The 25,299-nt window shown below is 34.0% G+C and overlaps 2 protein-coding genes across 9 annotated transcripts in view; one reads left to right on the top strand and one right to left on the bottom strand.

Moving 5' to 3' along the window:
- The window catches only part of LOC124354884 (very low-density lipoprotein receptor-like), a 910,157-nt gene extending 906,047 nt beyond the window's left edge, over nucleotides 1-4,110 (top strand). For all 8 annotated transcript variants that reach the window (XM_046805654.1, XM_046805647.1, XM_046805648.1 and 5 more), the window contains one exon: nucleotides 703-4,110. In XM_046805654.1, the coding sequence (XP_046661610.1) occupies nucleotides 703-747 (45 nt within the window). In that variant the 3' untranslated portion in view covers nucleotides 748-4,110. The remainder of the gene's footprint in view (nucleotides 1-702) is intronic.
- Nucleotides 4,111-16,182: 12,072 nt separating this feature from the next.
- Nucleotides 16,183-17,286, bottom strand: LOC124355846. The gene has a single exon (XM_046807001.1). The coding sequence runs from the start codon at nucleotides 17,284-17,286 to the stop codon at nucleotides 16,183-16,185; it is 1,104 nt and encodes a 367-aa protein (XP_046662957.1).
- Nucleotides 17,287-25,299: the final 8,013 nt, after the last annotated feature.

Here is a 25,299-nt window from a genome sequence, read left to right as displayed (position 1 = left end):
ATACAAAATTAAATATACACGATAAACTTATTCATAAGTCCCAGTAAAGTTTTACAATTTGTGTTTAAACACCACTCTGTGTTAATTCAATTCTCTTGTAAATTTATGATGTCTTTAGGGGTTTTTTTTCTACAACGTTTCTTTATTAGTAGTAAGTTCCACATGTTATCGGCTGCTATCTGAAAGTAGACAATACACTTATGTGGCCCAACACATTTTAAGAGGATGACGCAATATCCTGGTCCACGTTGAATTATTACGTTTCTTTGTGCAGCAGCACGGCTACATTTCCTTCAGAATAATAATCAAGATTATTACATACATCATACATTTACTTTGTATTTTTACTAAAAATGTAAAAGATTTCGCTTTTCTGATGTGGAATATTTTTACACGACTCTCAGTGGTTATTAATTTTGTCGATGCACACATATATAATTTTTTCTGGAAGGAGGGCGGTTGATCATGTTTTGAAAACGTGTAAATTGTAAGAGTGTCTTTACATGGTACCTCCATTTTTGGTATTAGGTATACTTTCAACCATCCTTTGTATATTCCTTTAATAATACAGTAATCCGGCTACATTTCAACCCATAACTTGTTTAAAACCAGAATTAAATATCACAGCTACTTTCTCCAGTGCTATATAATTTAGCAAATACCTGTGTACTAGAATAATGCTTTGCGTGTTTTTCGTTTCAGGCCCAGGAGCCTTTGACGAGTCCTGGAACCAATGACTACGTATAATTGGGCTGAACAGTTCTCACCTCTCATAGTCAGCCGAGTTCAGAGACAGTCTGGTGACAAAGTTACTAAAGGCTACCGGCCCACTTCTACAAAAAGCCAATTCAACTTAAATTGTGCCAAAGATAATTGACTCTTCTAAGTATATTTTTTTAAACAAGTTCCACATCAACCCGCCAATGTGTTTACGTATTATGATATTTTAAATTCTATACTGTGAAAGCGTTTTTTGTCCCGGACTTATGTTAACTAAAGGGATGATCCATTTTGTTTCTGTTTAGTGCAAATTTTCGTTGTCTAAGCAAAAAGACAGCCGTCTTGGAAACGAACGAAAATTCTCACATCAGTGTGATTGTGTATAGATGTAAAAATTGTCTACCTAAGCATATTTTGTCTATACAACCATTAGAGGTATTTAGTTACTTTTTCATTGTATATTTATTATGATGCACAAAGTGTAAGCGTTGTGGCAGTAGAACGAGTTTCACTTCCCTTTAACCTGGTTTTTCCCGATGTAGGCCACCCAATATGACTGTTTTACAATGGTTTTTATGGCATGGTCTAACATTTACCTCAGATATTTTATTTGTTCACTTACCTAATGTTACCTAATTTTTTATCGCTATGTAAAATAATACAACTTAGAGGTCAAACTGACACGTTTTTGTATACCTATAATTTGTACGAAAAACCTATGTATAATTTTCAACCATCTAAAGTTTTAAAGGTTGAAGTTGTTAGAGTTTTTTCCATATATCTCAGCTTGCTACATTTTATACAGTTTGATAAATGTCATCAAGTTTGTCTCCCGCCTTCGCTCTACCGCCTGTAAATTTTGTGCCAACCTCCTAATAAAGTTTAAAGTTTAAGGATAACTTAGTGTGGTTTGAATTAGTTACTTAAATTATTATTCCATGCATTGGTACGTTCCATCTAGAGTAATCAACTTTAGTGTTACCTGTGATTTAACCTTTTAGGTTTATGATAGCTTATAAGCAATCAGATTTTATATTTTGTCAAAGAATTTGTGATTAAGTAGTATAATATTATGATTAGTTTGTAGAACTTTTTGAGAGTCTAAAAGCCTTAGTGTAAAGTTGTTATGATAACTAGACAGTTACTACGTTTACGTTAGGCCTATGATGTCTGTACATTACTTACAGTTAAAATAAACAAATGTTAAGTTTGTTTCTTTCTAATTATTTAAATGTGTTTGCAATCTATATTTTAATTCACGCGGAAGTTATTGATTTATAAACTATTTTACATTACTTTTGCCAATGTAAATATTTTATTTTATTTATATCATATATTCAGTTGGTAGACCTTTCTGAAGGTATATAGATACCTCTTGTTATGAAAAACAGTAATGTGTTTTAAGGCTCAAGAAAAAGTAATATAGATTAAAAATATATTGGCTGTTTTATTTTGTCAAAAAGTATTTGTAAACTGCAAGTTATGTTTCAAATCGTTGTAACATTTCAAAATTAATTTAATGTAAATAATAAAAGTGGCAGGGAAATATTACCTGATAATCTTACTTGTCATTGTTTACTTAATTTTGTTAATATATAAAATAATTGAGAAGGATAAATTACACCCAAAGTTTTGTTTTCCAAGGCCGGTTTGCATTGTAATGCAATATGTGTATGTAGTGCATCTTGGACTGCTTCTGCCAAAGAATAACTCACATTAAAATAGTAAAGTTTATAGGTAGGTCTATAGCTTCGATTCTTTGATCACACAAAGTTGAACATATATTGCAATCAACGCATAGTTTAATTTCTTAAATAAATAACAGGCAAATAACGACGAGCCGTCCAGTATGTATATAAGTTTTATTGCTTTATTTAATTATGGTATTGTGTGTTGTAATAAAACTCAAGGCCTATAATAATTTATTCACAATTGGTAAATTCTTTCTGACCTATGGAATTATTTATATTAATCAGTTTGCAACTGACCTTTACATAATTTTGGCACATGATTTACGGATTTTTCTACCAAATGATGTTTTTGAAGTATACTCACTTTCTTACTTTATTATTTAAAATCGAAACAAATAAATGTACTGCTACCATTGTGAACATGAATATTTATATGTGCATATCAAAATCACTATGTAAACAGTCAAACTTTACTAGTCACTGTAGTTGATTAATTTTTTCTCTAATAAAAAGCATTAGTTTTGTATTATTTTGTGTTTTCAATACTCTCAGCCAATGTAAGTATGGCGGGTCAGTATAATTACACTCGATGGAGTTCAATATAGACTACTGAGGCAGAAAGTATTAAAACACAGTTCTGTATTGTTTTGTTTTATTAATACTCTCAGCCCCACGTAAGTATGGCGGGTCAGGATCATTGCGGATAATTGCACTCGTTGCAGCTTAATATAATTTATCCTACTGAGGCTGAAAGTATTAAAACACAGCTCTGTATTGTTTTGTTTTATTAATACTCTCAGTCCCACGTAAGTATGGCGGGACAGAATAATTGCACTCGTTGCAGTTCAATATAGACTACTGAGACAGAAAGTATTAAAACACAATTCTGTATTGTTTTGTTTTATTAATACTCTCAGTCCCACGTAAGTATGGCGGGTCAGGATAATTGCACTCGTTGCAGTTCAATATAGACTACTGAGACAGAAAGTATTAAAACACAATTCTGTATTGTTTTGTTTTATTAATACTCTCAGTCCCACGTAAGTATGGCGGGTCAGGATAATTGCACTCGTTGCAGTTCAATATAGACTACTGAGACAGAAAGTATTAAAACACAGCTCTGTATTGTTTTGTTTTATTAATACTCTCAGTCCCACGTAAGTATGGCGGGTCAGAATAATTGCACTCGTTGCAGTTCAATATAGACTACTGAGACAGAAAGTATTAAAACACAATTCTGTATTGTTTTGTTTTATTAATACTCTCAGTCCCACGTAAGTATGGCGGGTCAGGATAATTGCACTCGTTGCAGTTTAATATAATTTATACTACTGAGGCTGAAAGTATTAAATCACAGTTTTTTTACATTACCATTGACGTGTAGCTAATAACAGTTTCTTTAATTCAAACATGTTATAAATGCCAACTTAGTTTTTTCAGCCATTACCATACTCCAAATATTTAGAGAGTCATTCTAAACAATTTGTAGAAAGTGCTTTACACTTTTATTATTTTAGAATGCTATACTGTGGAGTATGTTTCAGGAACATTGTGGTTAAAAAATTTCTGTAAATAAAATCGTAATCCAAAATTTATTACGTGTTACTGTACTATTATTATATACGTATTGTTTAGCTCAAAATGAATATATGTTGTCTCAGTTTGTGTGTATTTGTAATAAATATCTTTTAAATTAAAAGACTGTTTTGTTTACTGCCCTAATGTTCGTAATTTAAACGGTTATATGATGTGAGTACGAACTGAGTATCATTTGAAATTGAATCATGTGACATACTAACACATTATTTTGTTGGATTGGTTTATAAGGATTTCGTAACGTTCTCTTGTTTGCTTTGATACTCCGTTACCTTATTTAATTTTTATTTGTTTTACATATTAGTGTTGATCTACAACGATTCCACAGAACTCTTCATGACTTTTACTTCTATATTATACTTAGATAGTATAAAAATGCTATGATCGAACCGTGATTTGTTAGGCTTCGAAATCTCAGCTTGCTTTCCTATAAGGGTTAGCCGCTACACACCTCACCTGTTCACTATACCGGGTATAGCAGTAAGTATTCATCCGACATCACTAGTACCGCATGAAAAAATAGTACCTGACTGGTACTTTTGGTAAACCCTTATTTGTAAAATTCATGCAAATAAGTAATGTTAATAAGTAGCGACATTAACAAGATAGAGTGTATTACCTAGAATTAAATAGAATTTTGAATTTTCTGATAATTATCGGAGTTGTGATCTTTTACCAGTGACGTCCTCTTAATTTGAGCTTATAATAAAGAATAAATTGCCTGAATAGTAAAACCAGTTATTTATAGATCAAAACGATAGTCCTCAAACCAGGAACGAAAATGTACACTGTGAAAAACTTAACGTATTGATCAGTGATTGCTAGTTATCATTATTCAGTTACTTCAGTAATTAATTCCCATAACGGGAATTTAAAAATTTTATGTATACCCACGTAAAAACACAAAATCTATAACCTAGAAAATAGTAAATCTTAGTAAATGAAGTATTCAGATACGTATCTAAAGAGACGTACTGGCCCCTCTCTAAACTCATCAATGGCCTTTTTGACTCTCTTTATACGTACATCCTTCAAGCAAAGATCTCCCTATTAAACTCTAGAAAGTATTGATAATCCTAATATGCTCTGGAAGTATGCCAATGTTTAGGACCTTCATATAGAATTTAATTTTTATACAAAGGGAGATTTAATTAGTGGGATACATTTTGTGTACCTAGTGGGGTGAGCGATTAGCGAAACCTCTCCAGCCAGTTATGAAGACGAAATCCAATTTTTCTGTCTATTTTTGAAGATACTAGTGTAGAAAGCTGAAATTTAGGATAAAACGTTATCTCTATGTTTGTATTGAAAATGATCATTGATCATGTAGGCAACAAGAAAATCACACAATAAGCGTATAAGTAAACAAAGTCAATTATGAAAGTTAATCATATATTTTCCATTACGTATCATACGATTAAGTTTATATCAGTCATAAATAATTACATCAGAAGTCGTATAAGCGATTATTGTGTGACAACTATCAGTGTTGTTCAGAATAGCATTGGAAAATATCAATCCACTTCAGTAATTTTTTAATATTCTCACAATCAAATTAGTATTATCTCAGAGGCTGAATTTAGTAACCCTCTATCCGGGCAAATAAAGCTCCTAAAGTATAGCGATCTCTTATGAACTTTGCCCAAATTAGTGCCGTGACCTCCACCCATATAGCGCTTAATGTAAACGTATGGTTTAAGATTTACATCCCTCATAGCGTAAAAACAATTTACTTGAGAGCGTATTACATCCCAACCATTCTTTTTCTAGAATAATAACTCTTCGATACGAGAGGGTTTTTAGAATTCTGTGCTGCCTGCCAAAAATAACGTCTCACCTCAAATTCGAAAGATGTAAATACAGCAATCTCTGATATTTACTTACGTTAAAATCCACAAGAAAACTTCAAATTATCCCAACTAACAACACAGTTGATTTGTAATCAAACAAGCAGAGTCACTGAAATCTGTTGTATAATTTTACGGTTGGTTTAAAATACGGTCTTATGTTATATTTAGTATCATCATCTATTACAAGTTCTATTGCTTGAATCTACTGCAGTTGTATTTAACTTTCGTAATGAATTCCTAACCGTTATATTTAATATTGGTGGGTCCTTTATGGTAGATAACTAAAATTTGTGTGTGTAAAATACTAGCAGTGAGAAGTATTGTTTGGTAAAGTTAACTTCAAATCTCACTTTGTTCCCATTTGTTTTTAGAGAATTGTTTGTTCACTTTTATGTAACTACTTCTAGAAATAAATTTGTATTCCATTCAGAGTATAAATAAACGAATACCTAGTTCCATTTAGTTATAAATGAATATCTTAAGTTTAATTAAACTAAAAGTTAAAAACTTGAATTGGAGAGTTATTGGGCAAGGTTTGAGGAGGATTGGTTCATACTCAAACTTCAGTATCCAATAACTGCGGTGAGAAGACAAAAACCAAACGAGGCCAGGCTATCCATGTACGTGACAGCAATCTCCAATAGTCTCGTAACAATTCAGCCCCAAACATCATTGCAAAGATCCCTCTGTTCCAGGAAATTGGATGACTTTTTATTGTATCTCTAAATTTGTTCTATATCCCCTAGAGAAATCAATGAGGAGTTTTAATTATCTTTCCATTCGGTTTTGTGAGTTTTATTGTTAAATTTAATTGATGAAAATCACAAAATTATTCTATAAGCTCCCTTAAAATGTTATCATTACCGCAAGCTGCCAATAATGTAAAACATTTTAAAACATTTCACCTGTATGTCGGAACGTTTCAAATACAAATATATTTTATTCTGTTTCTATTAAAACAAATTAAATTTACTTCTTAATTAAATTGGTTCGTGGTGCATTTGATTTGTTTCTCTAGCGAAACAAAAGTATTATTGATAAAAACAGTTTCCATTTCAATAACTTCATTAAAAGTTAATTATATCCCACAAACAGCACTAAATACCATTACTAACTATATATTAAAACTAAACATTATTTTTAAGCATCACTATTAAGCCAATATATATTGAATTTGACAATTTTGTACCTGATAATCTCCAAAATTACTCCTAACGGTTTAACGGGTTCTGGTGAAAATTATTTTGTTCATAATCTCGGTTTCCTCAGAGTCATAACTAAAGTGGCTATCCGTCGACCTCCTTATTCTACCTTTTGTTACTCCTAATTATGGTGTGTATTTGGGATTCAACACAGATAAGTTCCTAGTTTCACTCGTAAATCAATCTTATCTCCACAAATCTTTTAATTAATTAATTAGAAATTTCTTCCTATGTACTACAGGTAGTTTTTCCATGAAGCATCCTACCAGATATTTTACCCGAGTAGGAGAGTGAAGTTTATAAGAGCCATGCGCAGTCAGTCACTATTTACTCGCCTTGTGTACCTAAATCAGTGTTTCTCATTGGATGACTCAAAGGGTTGATCATTAACCTTAATAATTATAATTAATACACATTACCGCCTCATCTGTCGAACCAAAATTAGACTTCTTCAACATGGGCTAGAGATTAAATACTAATATCTAATACTAGATCTAATACTAAATACTACACTCTACACCAAATACTTCACAAATGGTTTCAATCTCAATATTTTCTTTCTTTGTCTAGATAAATGTCTCTTACGCAAATAAATATGTAGTTAGAGTGCCAGCTTTTTTTCCACGCGATCGCCTTTGCATTAAAGTCGTCAGTTTAAAACCTATGTGGTGAAGAAAAGTCTTAAAATTCACAGCCTTGTCCTGGATGTGAGGAATGCTTCTGTTGAGTGTCAAATAATATCCTATAATACATAATACTAAATATTACCGGACTGTAAATTTTGATGAGCCCTATTTCTTTAGCTGTAACATTTTGTAGCTTATACTTTCTCTTTGTATCGATTTCTCCCTCCCTGAAAGATTATTTATTGTATATTATAATCAACGAATCAAGTAAGAGGAGCCTTTAATAAAAGTAAGAGATTGGAAAGTAAATCATTTGCCATATTTTACAGGATTCTAACCCTTCACTGTTTTTATTTGTTGAGAAAAGAAACATGGTATTTTGTCAGGGATGTATTACTACAAAACAGTAATACATCCCTACAAAAAAAAATAAAAACTTACTTACTTACTTATACTTTTTTTGTATTTATTTTTTCAGTGTATAAAAGAAATAGTTTTGTGTTAGGCGCAAGAGCACTAGGTTCTTTTTTGTTTCCTTGCACACAAAAAAAGTTTTGAACCCCCATGTCCCTTCTTCAACTCTCAACATTGCGACCATTCCTGATTCCGTTGAAGTAGTTGACTAAGACCGTTTTAAAGGTATCCCAAGACCCGAGAGTCCGGGTACCTCGCGGCTTTAGTCACCCATTTCCACAAATTAAATATATCTTATTTTGTCTTTGAATATTTAATACCAATATCCAACTGTTATGCTTTAGTAGTACCACTGGAAGGCCAGCCCTCCTCTACTGTTACTGGGTTTTATTCGTTGGTGTTGTACTGCCCCGCAGCTGGCTTCTCTCCGTGGTGAATAAACCTCATAAATGAGTTTGTCCTTTCTTTAAGACCTGTTTTACCCTTCCGTTTTCATTTCCACACATATTTCCACGTATCTTGCATCACACTGGCTTCTTATTTCCAAGGGACCATAAAAATATCACACATTTATATTTGGGATTCTCAAACGCATAAGAGGTAGCCAATAGAACTAGTGCCTACCCGAAAGTTAAATTTCTCCCTCGAAAATTGAGACAGTTGCATGAAATGCAGAAATACGTTAAGTTTTCAGCCATATTCCACCATCTTTGAATTGTTGTCTTTAACTCTAGCACTGTCTAAAAATTCCCGTTCAGAGTAACAGGTAAGGAGCGTAGTCTACTCTTGCTGAAAGGTTAGGATATAATAAATGTTACTAACTACCTATGCATAGTATAGTTTCTCCGTCATCTTCTTTAAGAGTACATTCCTCTACTAAGACATTCTGCTAATACATATCGGATACCTTGTATAACAGGAAAGCCCCAAAATCAGAACATAGTCTTTGTGGAATAAGGTCCTCATTTTTATTCTTTGTTTTACAATACGTATAATAATATATACCATAAGATACAATTATCTTGGTTAATTGAAGAAAGATTATTTCTTAAGGAATAATGTATACTTACGTTAATGTCTTCACGTTAGATTAGTACGTCAATATTCATAATTTTGAATACAGTTTCGTTTTATGTAAGTCTTTTGTATTTTCATTAAAACTTTCCGACAAAACACACTTAAGGATATTGAATAATACAGAATGGTAAATCATCTGACGACAGAAGTAAGAATACAATCTTACGCTTTGTTAGCTGTAACAATTTCCTCTCGTTGTTACTAACGGACCTCCAACCCTCTGTTCGTTCCAATATCGTTGTGTCTTGTTTTATTACCTCAATCCCGAAATGTTATGTTTCCAACCTGTTAAAGGAATTGAACGTGTTTGATACTGAACCATCCAATTGTATCGTGTAATCTAACGTTTTGTGATGTTTTAGAACAGAAATTCCGATTAATAATGGAATTAAGAATTAAGATTTTAAACTATACAGTTTTGTTTATTTGATATTATTTATGCTAGACCCTACTTCTTTCTTTAAAGAAGTGGCTAATTTGTAATAACTATTTAAATCTGTGTTGAAAAAACCATTAATTTTCAAGTACTCAAACGGTGAAGTACAAGAAATGTTTTGATAATGTTTCCTAACAACCAATAAAAACATTTAAAAAAAATGTTTGGATACATACTGACATGTGCTTATATCTTAAAAATTTTACAACTCCGATAATTTTTCATTAAAAACTAAAAAGGGCGCCGTAGGAATGTTGTTAGTTATAGTTTTCATGTAGGTGAAATTAAGCTGGCCACTAAGTACAGCCGGATCTTAAAGTGATGAATTGTATTTTAGGTTTTAATATTTGTATGAGAATATTGGAGTATTCACTTCACTAACTAGTACTCTTACGGTTATTATGACGCTGTTGGTGATTTTACAGCATTTGTGGTGTATAAAAGTGAACTTATTTGTAAGGGATGTATCAGAGGGCTGATTAAATAACAATAACATAGATTCAATAAAGATTCAATAACATAGAATTAAATATTTAAAAAGTTTTACGACGCTATGATTTGCATAAAGCTTACAACAAAATCATATCAATTAATTACATTTTAATATTGTTTTAAATTTAAATGATTTTAGATGCTAAATTTATGCTCAGTTTTTATAACTACAGAATTAGGCTTATCAGACCTGAGTATGTATATCTATCAGTTCTTCGTAATGATCGGAAGGTGTTTTCATTTCAATTCTCCCACTGACCACTCAGATCTTTCCCGTATTGCACATTCACAATTCTTTATCTCCTTCAGGCTTTTGAGTTTTGCTTCCAAAACATCAATAGTAACTTTGAGGTCATCCACGAGGCCCTTGTCTCGGCACACACTGCACCTGCACGGGCAGGGTCGGAAGGCCACACTGCACCTGCACGGGCAGGGTCGGCAGGCCACATTGCATCTGCAAGGCGCTGTCTGCCGCGGAGGCGCGTACGAGCGAGTCAGTCCGCGACGTATTCATCACGAACACCAGGACTGCATGAGGCGTGTATCCGACTCATTGGAGTGATCCAAGACGTGGTTAAAATGTTCGTTGAGCAGGCACGTGTTGTTAAATTTAATTTGTACTTGGTGGTAGAATGAGGTTTTGAAAATAACGTTCGTTTGCCATACTCACTTGAATGTCCAAAGCATTTTAAATTGAATTTCTTGACAATATATGTGCTAAATATTTGTAGAGCTACTAATGAATGTCAACAATGTAACTTATTTAATTTAAGTAATTAATAAGATACCGATTCCGTCTCCCTGTTATAAGGATGTAAACACATGATCCGTTTTATGATTGAAAGATCATAAAGATCAATGAAATAAAATAATGATTTTTATTTCATTGAAAAAACAGTGGTAATACTAAAAATATCCGGTTCAAACTGGATAAAATTCCTGGCTGCTCGTACATATTGTCTCCCTCCCTCATCTCTTTAGCCCTGTCCAAAGTTAAACCTGTCATATCATTGTTTACATTTTCCTTTAGTATGTCTACCTAAACTCTGTGTTTTGTATATATATATATATATATATATATATATATATATATATATATCTGTCTCTATATTATATGGCGGATTAGTCAACAGAAAGAGTTGACTAAACTAAATATCCATGGTATCAATGAGTATGAAACAGACGTGATAGAAGTCAAAGTTACGAGATAGAATGAGGGGGGAGAGCAAGAGAGAGAGAGAGAGAGTGAGAGAGGGGGGGGGGAGAAAACCTTTGTAATTCATACCTTTTCTGAAACTCTTGGTGCTGTCTTGGATATTTAAGTGTACCGATGCACAAAGAGATCACAAGAAAAAAGCCTGTTTTATGAAAAGCGAAACGTTTCTATCAGGATTCAAACCATGATAACTTTGCTATATATATCTCGTTCTCATTTGGCCGAAAAAGGCCTAGTAACGTCGCTCAGCCGCTATTCTTGTAAGGGATGGATTCCCACCCCCACTGCCTCAAGAGCGAAACGGCCTGCCCAATGCCAAACAAGAATCCCAGGCGCTGCTTGTTAGGTCACAGTAAGGGACGGTCCATCAGCGCTTGTCTCCTAACACTAGTATTGGCCGCCAGCATTCGCTTACACAACAATATTTTAGCATAACCGGTGAAGATAGTTGTCCTATCTCATGGGTATCCCTCTAGGACTAATACTCCATCATACTATATAAATAGTTAATTCATTTGGAATTATTGGGTAAACTAAATAAACAAGACAAAGGTTGTTATTATTACAACAAAATATTTATTTGCTTGTTATTTATATAACTTGTCAATATTGTTTTACTTTTGCCACGCTCGTTTTCTACCATTTTCCCTTGTTTCTTTCCTATCGTAAAAAAAATATTTTTAAAGCTATTTAAATGCACTTTTTTACATATACCAAAGAACCTACCGAACAAGTATAATTTGGAAAAAAGTACGTGTCGCTATGGCGATCTAACATTAAATTGTTCAACGCTTTTCTATGTTGTTTTAACAGTGGAAATATTTTTTTAATACCTGTCGCTAGCAATAACTATACAAGATTTTTACTCAGTTTTAATATTCACAACTAAACTTTATAGGTACTTGAAACTTCCACTGTCAATTACCTGTAAATAAGAACCGTATACATTGTTGCTAGAAACTATCCCTTTGTTTTTCACAAAGCTTTCCACTCTAAGACTACTAAGTCTGAGACAACAACATTATGTTATTCTAGAATTATATCTTCATAATTCTATGACAACACAATGCTTGAGTGCTATTTCTCAGTAAGACTTTAGTGAGCCCAGCTCATCCCTTATGTAGTGTCTAATTTTTGTGGGGTGCAAACTTTTGATAAGAGGTGTTTTCTAGAGGGCATTAAAACGTAAGAGTTTATTTACGTTGCTAGAACGTAAATTTTGCTAGAAACGTCGTAGAGAAGTTGTCATTATGCCATTGAGTTTCTATTGAATAAAACTTTCAAATGACATGTCACAAGATAGAGGATGCAATTTGAAGATTTAAAGTTACTCCCTTCTACCCCAATTTGATAAGGGAGGAGGCATTTTTTTATTTCCCAAGAAATCCAGAAAAGTATTTTAATAATATGGTGAAGGTTTTACATTGATATCTCGATCCGTTTTGAATATATCCAGGCGAATCAGGACTTAATTTTCACTGTGTATCTTGCTCATGTGTAGCTAAAAGCATAAGATTCTATAATGGTACTCTAAAAGCAAACACAGTAAAATGGTATTCTTGAAAAAGTAATGAATTTAAAATAAAAAATGCATTGTTAAACAAAATTACCATTTTTGTTCATTATTTTGTATGTACTACCACATTTTGTGGGACACCCTCACGTTATGGAAAAAAAAACTTTCCAAGTCATCTTTCTTCAAGTCAGCAATAGCACATATATTCAGATAAACTAAAATATTAAAAACTATATTGTTTAAGACACGTGTTATTTATGCACGGTAAAACGGTTTACTGTACATTTCATTGTTCACTTAGTATATAAGATTTATAAGAATTTGTGTAGCCATGTTTGAATGAAACAAACTTTAATAAAATTAAATCTGGGGTTCAGTAACCTCTGCACCTATAAGGTCCACACGGGTTGTAAGCTGTGGAGAAATTATTCATACAGCCCTATGATACATACACGAACATCCTTACATTATTTATGTATGCAAATCCTACAAGTCGTATGCAAATCCTACAAGTCGATGCTTATAAATTAGCTCGTTAACAAAAGTGAGACATATTCACGTGGTGTTCCTTTCGTATGTATCCAAGTGCCACGTGACTTGTAATACTGAAAATAGCTGAATATGAATACAAAACTTCTTGCTCAACATTTTTATAGGTTCAATAAAGATGGTTTGTGTGTAAGAAGTTGAATATATACCAATCAATTTGTTGTAGCTTGGTTCCTTGTAGAGAAACTGGTATTTGCCTCATCAGGTAAAAGAAACCACAGAAATTAACTTAATAATGGTACTATATAAAACAAACATTTTGAAACATTTACAAATACAGCTTTAGAATGGTGTTTTATTTTTAATGTAATTTAAATAATGTGGGTGTTTTTATACAAAAAGGTGTTCATTTTATTCCTGTTCGATTTTCTTATTATATCGCGATTATGAAATGATTTAAAATTATTAGTTACAAAATTATTCTTGGAACTCTTATATTTATGTTGTTTGATAACCTATTGGAATGTTTATTTTATTACAAAGTCGTATTATTCAAATATATTTCGGAAATCTGTCAGTGTATAGCAATTGTATTTATACAATTAAATAATACGTATAATAGACACAAATTAAACCATGTAGTAACAAGATATTATAACAGCTTTGGTATAGTTTCAAAGTAACTGTGTTTATTTAGTAAGTGGTAAATTACAAAAACTTGCAATAAAAATAAAACGATATGTGAAAACTATTATATTAACAATTGTAACGATCATAAAACAATAAACCGCAACAATAGATTAAATGTGCAGGTATAGTTTCTTCCGGTTTTGTATTAATGAAGGTACTCTTGTGTGTTATTACGTATGCACGTAATATGCGCGTTTCAGGTAATAATAATAAGACAGAGAAACATTTCGTAAACGTTTATCTAAAATTTGACATGTAATAGGCATTAGAGAGAACATTCATTGGAATTTTATACTGGAAAAAGGACTCTTCCAGGCCTGAAAAACAAGTTCTTTTGCGAATAAATAAATAAGCATGCCTTTTATTTTAAGCGATTATCAGATACATGTTTTTCATAATAACTCATGTCAACATAATACAATATATTTTAGACACTAAACTTATTTAAAACAGTTCAAAGTTAAAAGTATAAAACGTTCACTCCAGTGAAAAGAGGTGCTTCTTTAGCTGAAGTTTAAAATTGCGACCCTTGCAATTTAAGGTCACAAGGGAGACCGCTGTACAACTTTGGACCAAAATGGGAAAACCCCCTTCGACCAATCTCCAACCTCACTTTGTCACTCTGCCGAGTGCTGCAGCAAACGATCTCGACACGAATGCACAGCCTTTCTGCCAGGTACCGTGGCTTCCGCTGGAACAGTACATTGTTTATAAGGCAGCAAGTCTGCATTCTACACACGGCATCCATGGTCATGAGTCCTGCAGCATCTCGAAAGGGTGACACGTGATCTCTTCGACAGAGCCCGTATACAAATCGAATTGCAGTGTTTTGCATTATTTGAATACGTTCTGCATCTTCCTTTGAGATGCTATTGCCGTATGCAGGAAAACAGTAATAAAAAATTGGAAACATGAAAGCCAGCAGGACAAGACGCAGCTTAACGGACTCTGGAAGGATGGATCTCAGCGTATACATGCTTCGCAGTCTCCCCAGTGCTCTCTGAGAAATATACGACACATAGCCAGAAAAACCCAGCCCACTGTCCAGCACAACGCCAAGCGTCTTTACAGTGTCACTTACACTCAAGTTTTCGTTGCCAATCCTAATTTGCACGTTGCTCTCTTAGATACACTGCACCTAAGCTGCTGAAGCTATGTAGAGAACCGTGCATTTTTTAGCGTTCAGCTTAAGACCATGTCTCCTCGACCACACTCGCATGCTCTCCAAATCTGAATTTACATTAGCAATAGTCCTCCTCCAACCCATTTAACCAAAATGGCATATGCAACTGGCAATCATCGGCATACAGATGGACTTTGCAGTGGCGCACACAGTTGTCCAGATCTGACGTGTACAATGTGAAGAGTACCGGGCCTAGACAACTTCCTTGCGGGACGCCCCTAGCTTTCACCAGAGGAGAAGAAGTCATCGTACCCATCCTCGTCATCTGTTGCCTCTCAACAAGATATGATCTAAACCAGTTTAGTGCATTATCCCTGAAACCAAGAAACTTCATCTTTGCAAGCAATAAAGAATGGCTGATTGAGTCAAAAGCCTGGGAGTAGTCAAGCATGACTAGTGAACTACACCGGCCTCCGTCCCGAGTCTCAAACAAGTCACTAAACAAGTTAACCAGTGCAGTACATGTCCCGTGATGTTTCCTGAACCCAGACTGGAGTTTCGGGAAAATATTTTTCTCATCAACAAAATCCGCAATTTGTCTCACAACCAATTTTTCCACTATTTTTGACATGGCTGGTAAGATTGATATGGGTCTAAGATAAGAAACACTAGTTGGTATCTGTGTTTTCGGCAATGGTTTGACTATACTCATCTTCCATGTCAGTGGAAACTCATCTCTTGCCAAGGACATATTTACAAGGTGGGTAATGGCATCAATAGCATATGGGCTTACTGCTCTTATCATATCAATACCGATGTCGTCTGTTCCTACTGCCTTAGAGGTAATTTTATTCATTGCCGACACCACCTCTTTGTATGGAACTATCGTAAACTTAAACTCGTTAGTTAGTCCTACCCTTCTGTTCGTATCATAAAACTGCTCCAATGCTTCATCAGGTTCGCAAGACGTGCCCATCTCTGTGACGTACTTGTTCATATCATTACTATTCATGTTTGGAGGCAGTTTTTGATCTTTTGACCCCACTATACCATTCTGCCGTAAGCATTTCCAGAAAATACTAGAGTCTCTACAATATTGGCCAGTTTATCTTCAAAATATCTCTTCTTTGCCGATCCTATAGCACTATTCAGTGTGTTTCTGACTCTTTTATATTTTGACCAGTTAGCATCATTCTGATTCCTAAGAAACTGCCTCTTCAACCTGGTTTTCACTTTTGTGAGTTCTATAACTTCTCGGGTTGTCCAGGGGGCCTTATTTTTTGTTACTCTTTTAGTAACAATTGGAGCGTGTTTGTCAAAAATGCTTTTAATGTTGGCAGTTATGAAATATTCTATGAGTATATCATCAACACTGCTGAGATCACATGCTCTACTCCAATCCACTTCAGCAGCCATTGCCAATGTTTCATTCGAATTAAATTTGGAGTAATCTCTGTACCTTATCAACTTGGCCTGAGTCTTCTCTTGTTCGAATCTTAAGTTACAATATATTATTCTGTGGTCTGTTATTCTCAATCCTCGATGATCAATAATACTTGATGTGTCTATAACTCCACACTTTTCTACTTTGGTAGCTTTGTCAGAAATCAGATGGTTAATCAGTGTTTCTGAAGTGCTTGTTACTCTAGTCGGCTCACTGATGTGCTGTACAACGTTGTGAGACTTAATCAGACGACGAAGGTAGCCAGCAGCACTGCAAGTATTATACATCAGATCAATGTTGATGTCACCCAAACAGACGACACAGTTAACCTCAACAGCCGTGTCCACAAAAAAAGACTGGAACAGAGATTTTAGGCAAGTGCAGTTCACATCAGGCGGTGTGTAGACGATGGCAACCCCCAGTTTACACTCTCTCATTCTGACCATAAACGAAATGTGTTCAATACTAGGGTAAACTTCGGTCAGCTCGACTCGCTCAAATCTAAGACAGTCCTTGATGTAAACGGCAACGCCACCACTAGGCTGCAGACTGCGGTCAGCTCTCAAAAAAATATAATCCGGCATCTCGTAACTGAGAGAAGGAGTATTAGGGTCAAGCCATGTCTCAGTGACACCAATTACCTCAAAATCAAAATCTTGCACAAGGGCATGGAGTTCATCAAATCGAGTGTTGAGGGAGCGCATATTGACATGAGCCAATCTAAACTTGCTCCCTCTTACTGTCCGTTTCCCGGAATCGGAGGTGTCTGTGAGTTGGAGATTGAGCTTAGGGGGTATACTGCAGCAGAATGCTCAGTTTCGAGCCTGAGACCAAAGTCCATCACAGCCTCAAAGAGTGCCGCCAGCCGCGCAACACCTCTCCTGTTTAGGTACCTGCCATCCCAGCCAAGATTTCGCCTCGCAACCCAACAGTTCGCCTCCACAAATGTGACACCAAAGTTGTGACACATTATTTCAAGCTGACTGTTTAAATCAAAAAGAGCTTTGTAGCCAATATCTGTTTGAATGAGAACGCTGTTTACAAATATTTTGGAATTTGGAAAATGTTTTTTGTTGTAAACAGCAAGTCAGCCATACTGTGGAGAGCCTGTTTTTTCCGTGTCCTCCGTTGCTGTACCCGGACCCCAGTGGCGTAGCGAAGGGGGGGGTCCAGGGGGTCCGGACCCCCCCCCCCCGAAATTTAAAGTCGTATATTAAAAAATAAAGCATGGAGCAGGAGAAAAAAGGACAGTTATCATTACTCTTTATTACAAATATTAAATTGATTGAAGTGACCGTTGTTAAAAATATAATTGTCCTTTCGTTTAAAATCATAAAGTATCAAACGATACTTTTGGGCTCGGCCTTTCGGATAGTGAAGTGTAATCACGGTATGTCTATAGGGCGCGGTCACGTGACGTCGCAAAGTAACCTGAACCGTAACACGGCGAACAGTTTAAATTAGCGACCACTTCATTAAAATCGTCTTGGGGACGTAAAATGACTGCTTAGCTTAGAATTAGATTATTGTTTTGTTACGTGTCATTAAACTGTAAACGTGTATATAATTATCGAAAAAAATCACTTTCGGTCGGAAAATACACTTGAAAAACTCTACTGATTAGAACTTCAACTAATTTGGACTTCAGTGATTGAGGTAAACATGGTGTTTTCGATTGAGTTAGGACGACGATTTTTTGTTATCATTAAACTGTACACTGTACCTATATAATTATCGAGAAAAAAAAATCACTTCCGGTTATAATCTGAGGACCAACAACTCCAAATTAAATGCACTACTAAATTTCTGTTTACGGCAAAGAGAGATTGAGGATCGCGCTGCTGTGATGGCGGACGATCTCCGCATAGGGGAAACTGATTCCACCAAGTTCCTCCGGAATGTACCTTGATCGAAGTCTGACTTGGGACGATCACATTGAAAGTCCTGCTTAAAAGTTTTCTTCAGGCATTTATGCTCTACGGAACCTTTCAAAATTGTGCTCCCGGGATGTACTAAAATTGGCCTACTTAGGCCTTGTACACCCCCATCTAACGTACGAATTGAGGCTATGGGGCAGCTGTTCTAAATACAAATTTTGAGCGAGTATTTAGAAGTCAAAAGAAAGCTGTCCGCATCATTTCAAAATTTAAATCCCGAAATTCATGCAGAGTTTGCCTTTAGGCAACTTGGATTGCTAACTTTGCCCTGTCTCTACATCCTCGATGTCGCCCTGTACTGCCGATTTAAGTGCGAGTTGGTCCGGGGCAGGGACGTCCATCAATACGGGACAAGAGGCAGGGACAACCATCGGTTACATCCGCACAGAACAGCCGCATTCAAACGTTTGCAATCCGAGGTTGGTGTTAAGCTGATCAACAAGCTCCCTGATAAAATCAAAAAATTTGAATGAACCAACAAAACTTAAAGCTCGATTGAGACACTTTTTGGTGTCGAAGGTGTTTTACTCAGTGGAAGAGTTATGATGAGCCGCTGGGATGAAATTTAAAGTAATTGGATCATCCTCTATTTCTGGTGGTAAAATTTAGAAGATTTTAAAACTTATGGCTGTATGAGTCTTAGAAAAAGTATATATGAGTCTTAGGAATGAGTGTGGACTGTGTATGAACGGTATGAATGGGGGGCAATTTAAAATAGGTATACATATTTCTAAATAATTTAATTTTGACGATTTGTATGCAATTTTTATAATTATTGTTGACACAATAAAAAGTATTATTATTATTATTATATTATTCCTTCCGGTCGGAAAACACCGAGGAAAAGCTCTACTGATTCAGATTTTGGATTTCACTGGTGTGAGCCGTTGAGATAAAAGTGGTACTTAGAATAAATTATGTTTAGAACATTGATTTTTAGGTTATCAATTGAACGCCGACTAATACCTATATAAGTATAGAAGAAAAGTTGAAAAAAAATCCACTTCCGGTTCGGATAATACACCGGAAAAACTCTACTGATAAGAAGTTCCGACTACTTTGGACTTCACTGACTGAGGTACACGTATTATTTCATTTTCCATAGTATATTCCGATCGGAAGTGATTATTTCTGTTTTTTTTTTCTCGATAATTATATATTTATTAGTCGGCGTTGAATTAATCTCTAAAATCAATGTCCTAACATAATTACTACTTTTACCTCAACCACTCAACCAGTGAAATCCAAAATCATCAAAACGAATCAGTAGAGAGATTTTTCGGTATTTACCGACCGGAAGTGATTTTTTCTCGATAATTATATAGGTGGTCGAGTACAGTTTAATGATAACAAAAAATCGTCGTCCTAACTCAATCAAAATACCACGTTTACCTCAATAACCGAAGTCCGAAGTAGGTAAAGTTCTAATCATTAGAGTTTTTCAGGTGTATTTTATTTCCGATCGAAAGTGATTTTTTTTCCTATAATTATAATACTCGTTTACAGTGTAATGATACAAAAAAATCGTCATTATCGCAATCTGAGCCCTCAAACAAACCAGCTCCGCCTCGAGCACCTCTATGGTAGTCAAAAAACACTTTCTTTCTTCATCCAAAGCTTCCACTTTTGCTTTATTGTCTACTAATAACTCATCTATATTTCCTACATCCAACTGTACGTTTTCCTTAAATCTATCACTTAGAGCTAGATTTTGTTCCGTCAATTCTTTACACTGTTGTTTAAGGCCCATGATGATCTCAGTTGACTCATCCTCCAACAAATTGCACTCCACAGACTTTTCTCAGAAACTGCAAATGAGAGTCTGCACTCTATTCTCAGCAGCTTCAAGGTCCCTATTACGAGAACTGAGTTCTGTCTCCAGGTAACTAATTTGATTACACTTTTACACTAAGCTGGTTCATTATTTTAGCAATATGTGGGACAATGCTTTTTTATGGCATTCTCTCCAAAATTAGTGGATATGGCCTTTAGTTCAATATGAAGATGAGAAGCAATATGAATCACTTCATTATCAATAAAATATAGGCCGTCAGTCATGTTTAGCAGGTCAGAAAATCGACTTATTATAGGCATGTTATAACTTATTTCTGATTCAGAGACAGATATTAAATGTAAACACAGTAAATGTAAATGTAACAGTTATAAATAACTAATAAATAACAATAAATAAATAGCAGCCAATAAATGTATTAAAATTGGCTAGAAATCAATAATTATTAAGTAGGTCAATACTTAATAATTGCAAATTAATTAATTGCAAAAATAATTGCAATAGATTGCAATATATGATAAATAATAAATAAATAACATGCCCATCCATACATACAAATTGGTCATTATATTAAAAGCAGGCAATAATTAACAGACAATGAATAACAGTTAATAAATAAAACAGCAGTTAATAAATAAACAGCAACCAATTGTTATATTAAAAATAGTACACATTCCATAATTATATACCAAATGGTCAATAGTTTATAACAATATATAACAGATAATAAATCAACAATAACAGGTTAAAATCAAATATACAAATAGGTAATTAAATTAAAATCAGGAAATAACTAACAGAACAACAAATAAATAACAATTTACAATAAATAAATAACAACAACAATTAACAGTCAATAAATGTATAAAAAATGTTTCAATAAATAATATTAGGAAATAATAACGTCAATTTTTTTAAATTAATATTGTTCTGTACTATTCTAAATTATGCAGTCGGTGCAACGGAAGCAGACTTGACGGTATGCGAGCCCATGCGAGCCAGTCTAGACGCCTGCAGGGTGGCAGCCGCAGTAAGGCAATCAGGGCAGCATGCGTGTTGTGTCTCCGGTCGGCACGGCGCAGTGGGCGTTATTCCTGTGCGGGACTACCAGTGCTGTTACGTTGGTACAGCAGCCGAGCAGACCAGCGTGCGGCGTGTACTGATCAGCTGTGCGCTAATACTACTGTATTCCTGTTGTTACAGCTACTCTCGGCAAATATACTTTCAGAGTTAGTGACAGTTTTTGACATTAATATACTCACAAAGTATAGCAAGCGTTATTATACCACAGCATGAGTTCCTAAACAAATATTTATTATACAAGGAACCACCAGAGAGTGCAGTTGGCGGCGACCAATAGAATGGACTGGCCTGCGCGACGTTGCCACACAACTGCCGCTGCCGCCCGGCACGGCTGGCGCATTGTGGCTGATAAACTGCTGCGCTATCACAACTAACACTGATACTGAACATTTAAAACTTATCAGTATAATTGAAAAAACAATATTTAAAATGCGTTGACAGTTTGCTATATTATATTTAAATTACTTGTATAGTTTATTAATGTTATTACAAACTAACTATCGATTAAAACAAACAAATCGTCCCGTCAGTTAGTCAGAGTAAAGTACTTGCTTATTTCCATACGATACAACAATCTTTTCAGTGATTTTAAACGATTACTAAACACACACAAAATTAGTATACATGTTGTTTATATTGGACACTGCATGACGTGTTGCTTGATTAAAAATAATTTAAAAAATTTAACAATATAATCAATTTTAAAATTATCAAACAATTATATTTTTAAATTATGAAATAATCAAATTTTCCACTAAATAACTTTTAGGGCCTACTATTTTAAAACTTACTTTAGAATTTTATAAGAAAGTGCATTCATATTATAAAAATACTTGTGCTGAATGATTTTTCAACTATGGCCAGTTTAAATATTTAAATCACCCACGTGTGAAAACAATTTTTACATAACACAGATTCAAGACTATTAATAGCCAGGTTGGAAAAATGCTTTCAAATGGTTATAAATTTATGAGAACCGAAGTGCGTAACAAAACCGTTGCGGCAACAATTCCCACCGTTATGTACTGAATAAGTATATCTATGGAAAAGAACATAATATGTTCTTTATGAATATATTATACATTTTAAATAAATATTAAATATATTATATTTCAGTTGTATTTGATAACTTTCTTACCAAATTGAAAATCCATTTAACATAACATGATTATACTATGCAAACATGTAATGCCTTATTATATATCAGTGATAATGGCATTATCTAACTGTTAAATACGGAAAATTAACGTTTTTGCGGTATTTTTATGTTTTCTTTTTAATTTATATTTCGGCTAAAGATTTTAGTCCTACGATCTTCGTATATGAGTAATATAATACAATAATTTATTTCAATCCATTTAACTCAACATGGAAATAAGCTACAGAAATGTACTTTTTTTAAATGACCTTAAAATTACATTTTGTAATACGTAGTCAATTAATTCAAGACAGCTCTAACATTTCTTTCGAGCGTAACGGTTAAGTATTTTAAGAACGCTGGACTCGCGCGGCTTGTGGTTACAGCGGGGAACAAGTTTGGCAACGTCGCTCAGTTCTCGTTGGCCGCTCCAAGGTCACGGGCAAAATAGGCTCCTCCCTCAACTGCACTCTCTTGTGGTTTTTTTGTATAGACCACTCAATTCATTCTGAGTATGAAGTTTTTGATTGGATTGAAGTTAGGTACCCACTTGTTAATGAAGATGCGTACAGTCTAGACCTGCATTGTTTATATGGTGAATCAAGTCAACTCATTATATGTCAACAGAACGTCACAGAAACGCCTGGACTGAAGATTTGTTATTTAAAGAGGATATTAATTGATATAAAACCCTGTAAAAGATAAGTGTCCCAACAAAGATTTAGATAACCCAAAAGTACTATATTTATGGTGTATCCAAAAAAACCTGATGATGTACTAAGATATTATGACCCTTTATTGGGCAATATAATGAAATTCATGTAGTTAAACAACTATGGATTTTTGTGATGTGTCTGAAGAAGATATCCTTGATATCGAAAGGCCTCACAAAATAATAAAAGTATTAAATATCGGTTTTAATTTAAGTAAGTTATCAGTACCAATATAAGCTCCATCTACAACAAACTATGGAACTGTCAATAATCAGAGTGTTACAGATATAACAAAAATGATCTAACACTCAAAGATTGTGCGAATAAACAAAAATAAATACTTTAATGTGGACATTAATATTTGTTAAATTTACTAACATGAATTTTAGTGGCAACTGTAAGGTATTAAAGTAACAGATTTTTTAATTAACTAAACCAAGACTTTAATCAGTTTTATATTTTTTATATTTTATTCCAATAACCAACATTTTGCTAAAAGTCTGAGATCTACGGTTACCAAAGGCGTCTCATGTTAAAAGATTGAGAGCTCAAGTACTAATGCAATTCAATTCGACTTTTCCTTTTGCTGTGAAAAGTAGCTTTCAACACTTTCTTAGAGAAGATGTTCAGCAAGAGAAAGGCTAAAAGCTTGAAACCAGTTTTTTACCTTCCAATGTTTAATTCTGTGGCGAACAGATTTTCCTCAAATAAAATATTTTTAATAATTTCTGCCGTTACATTTTGTAACAATGATGTTTACAAAACAAAAACATTGTAATTTTTTCTTTTTGCTTAATAGCGTTCTTATAATTATAAGGTAAGTGTGCACATAATTAAAAAGCAAAAGTAGGATATAGGAAAATAAGCTGTGTTCTAATATATTAAACATTGAGCCGTGAATCCTTTCAATGCAATCCATCCAAATTATTTCATTATATACATTTGATGATTTGTTTGTGCTAATAAAGTTTAATACAGTCACTAGTTTGAGATAAAGACCGGATGAGTTCCGTTTTCACTCTCACTTTCATTATCAAACAATATAGAAATTAAATTAAATCGCTCTTGGTTAGTCACAAGTAGTATGGAACATTTGTAGACTTGTCAAGTGCAAGTTTAAAAATTATAAAAGTTCAAACGTAGTAATGTTTACATTTAAGCTTAGTTTGTGACCTCAACACGGCAAGTTTACCTACTATTTACGTTTTATGAAACCAACAACACGATTTGTAAATATTTGAAGTTTCTTACAAGATTCCAAAATAATGGTATTCCAAGATATAATTATATTAAAACATTAGCCATTAAAGAGTTGTAAAAGTAATGACATCCATGAATTAATCTTCAAAACTAGAAACCTTTTATCATTATGATAAAAATAACTCAGAATGAAAGGAATTTACAAAATTATAGTTACTCTCCAGTCCTGAAAGAATTAGACGTGAGAAGGTCTAAAGCATAAATTTCTATTTAAAACCATCATTATAAATTTATAGTATATCTGTATAATACAAGAAAGTAAACATATAAACTCTTTTAATATTGGAATAGATCTGTTATTCGTTACCCTCTGACTCCAAAGTAAGAAAACACTAATAATTTACGCAATACAACCAACAGATGTCATCAGCATTCACTACTGACAGGATTACTGTGCTTGTACATGAGCTGATTAAATGGTCAGCTATTGCTGACGAGCAAGAATCAAGGCGGTAATCCTTTCAACGCCCCTACCATCTTTATCGCTACTACTGAACATTTTCTCAAATACATTCACATCGTTAACATTTTCTCAAATATCTCAAGGCACGTACAAACACCGTCTTTAAGCTCTTTGTTAAGTAACAGAACATTGTCAACAAGGCAACTTTGCTAGTATTCAAGCTGCCTTATTCGTGCCCAAAGGTCATCCTTTGATTTTAAATGAACATCGTCCGTTTGGCAAACTCTGTAGATCATTTTTGGTTTAAACAGAGATTGAGAGAGTATGGGTGATACAGGAAAACTATCATTTTGGAAATGCGTTGACATTTTTGATCTAATACCTGCTAGTT

The sequence above is a fragment of the Homalodisca vitripennis genome, chromosome 2 (genome assembly GCF_021130785.1).
Source record: "Homalodisca vitripennis isolate AUS2020 chromosome 2, UT_GWSS_2.1, whole genome shotgun sequence".
Taxonomy (NCBI): Eukaryota; Metazoa; Arthropoda; class Insecta; order Hemiptera; family Cicadellidae; genus Homalodisca; species Homalodisca vitripennis.
The sequence above is the reverse complement of the archived record's forward strand: the minus strand, read 5'-3'. Positions and strand labels throughout refer to the sequence as shown.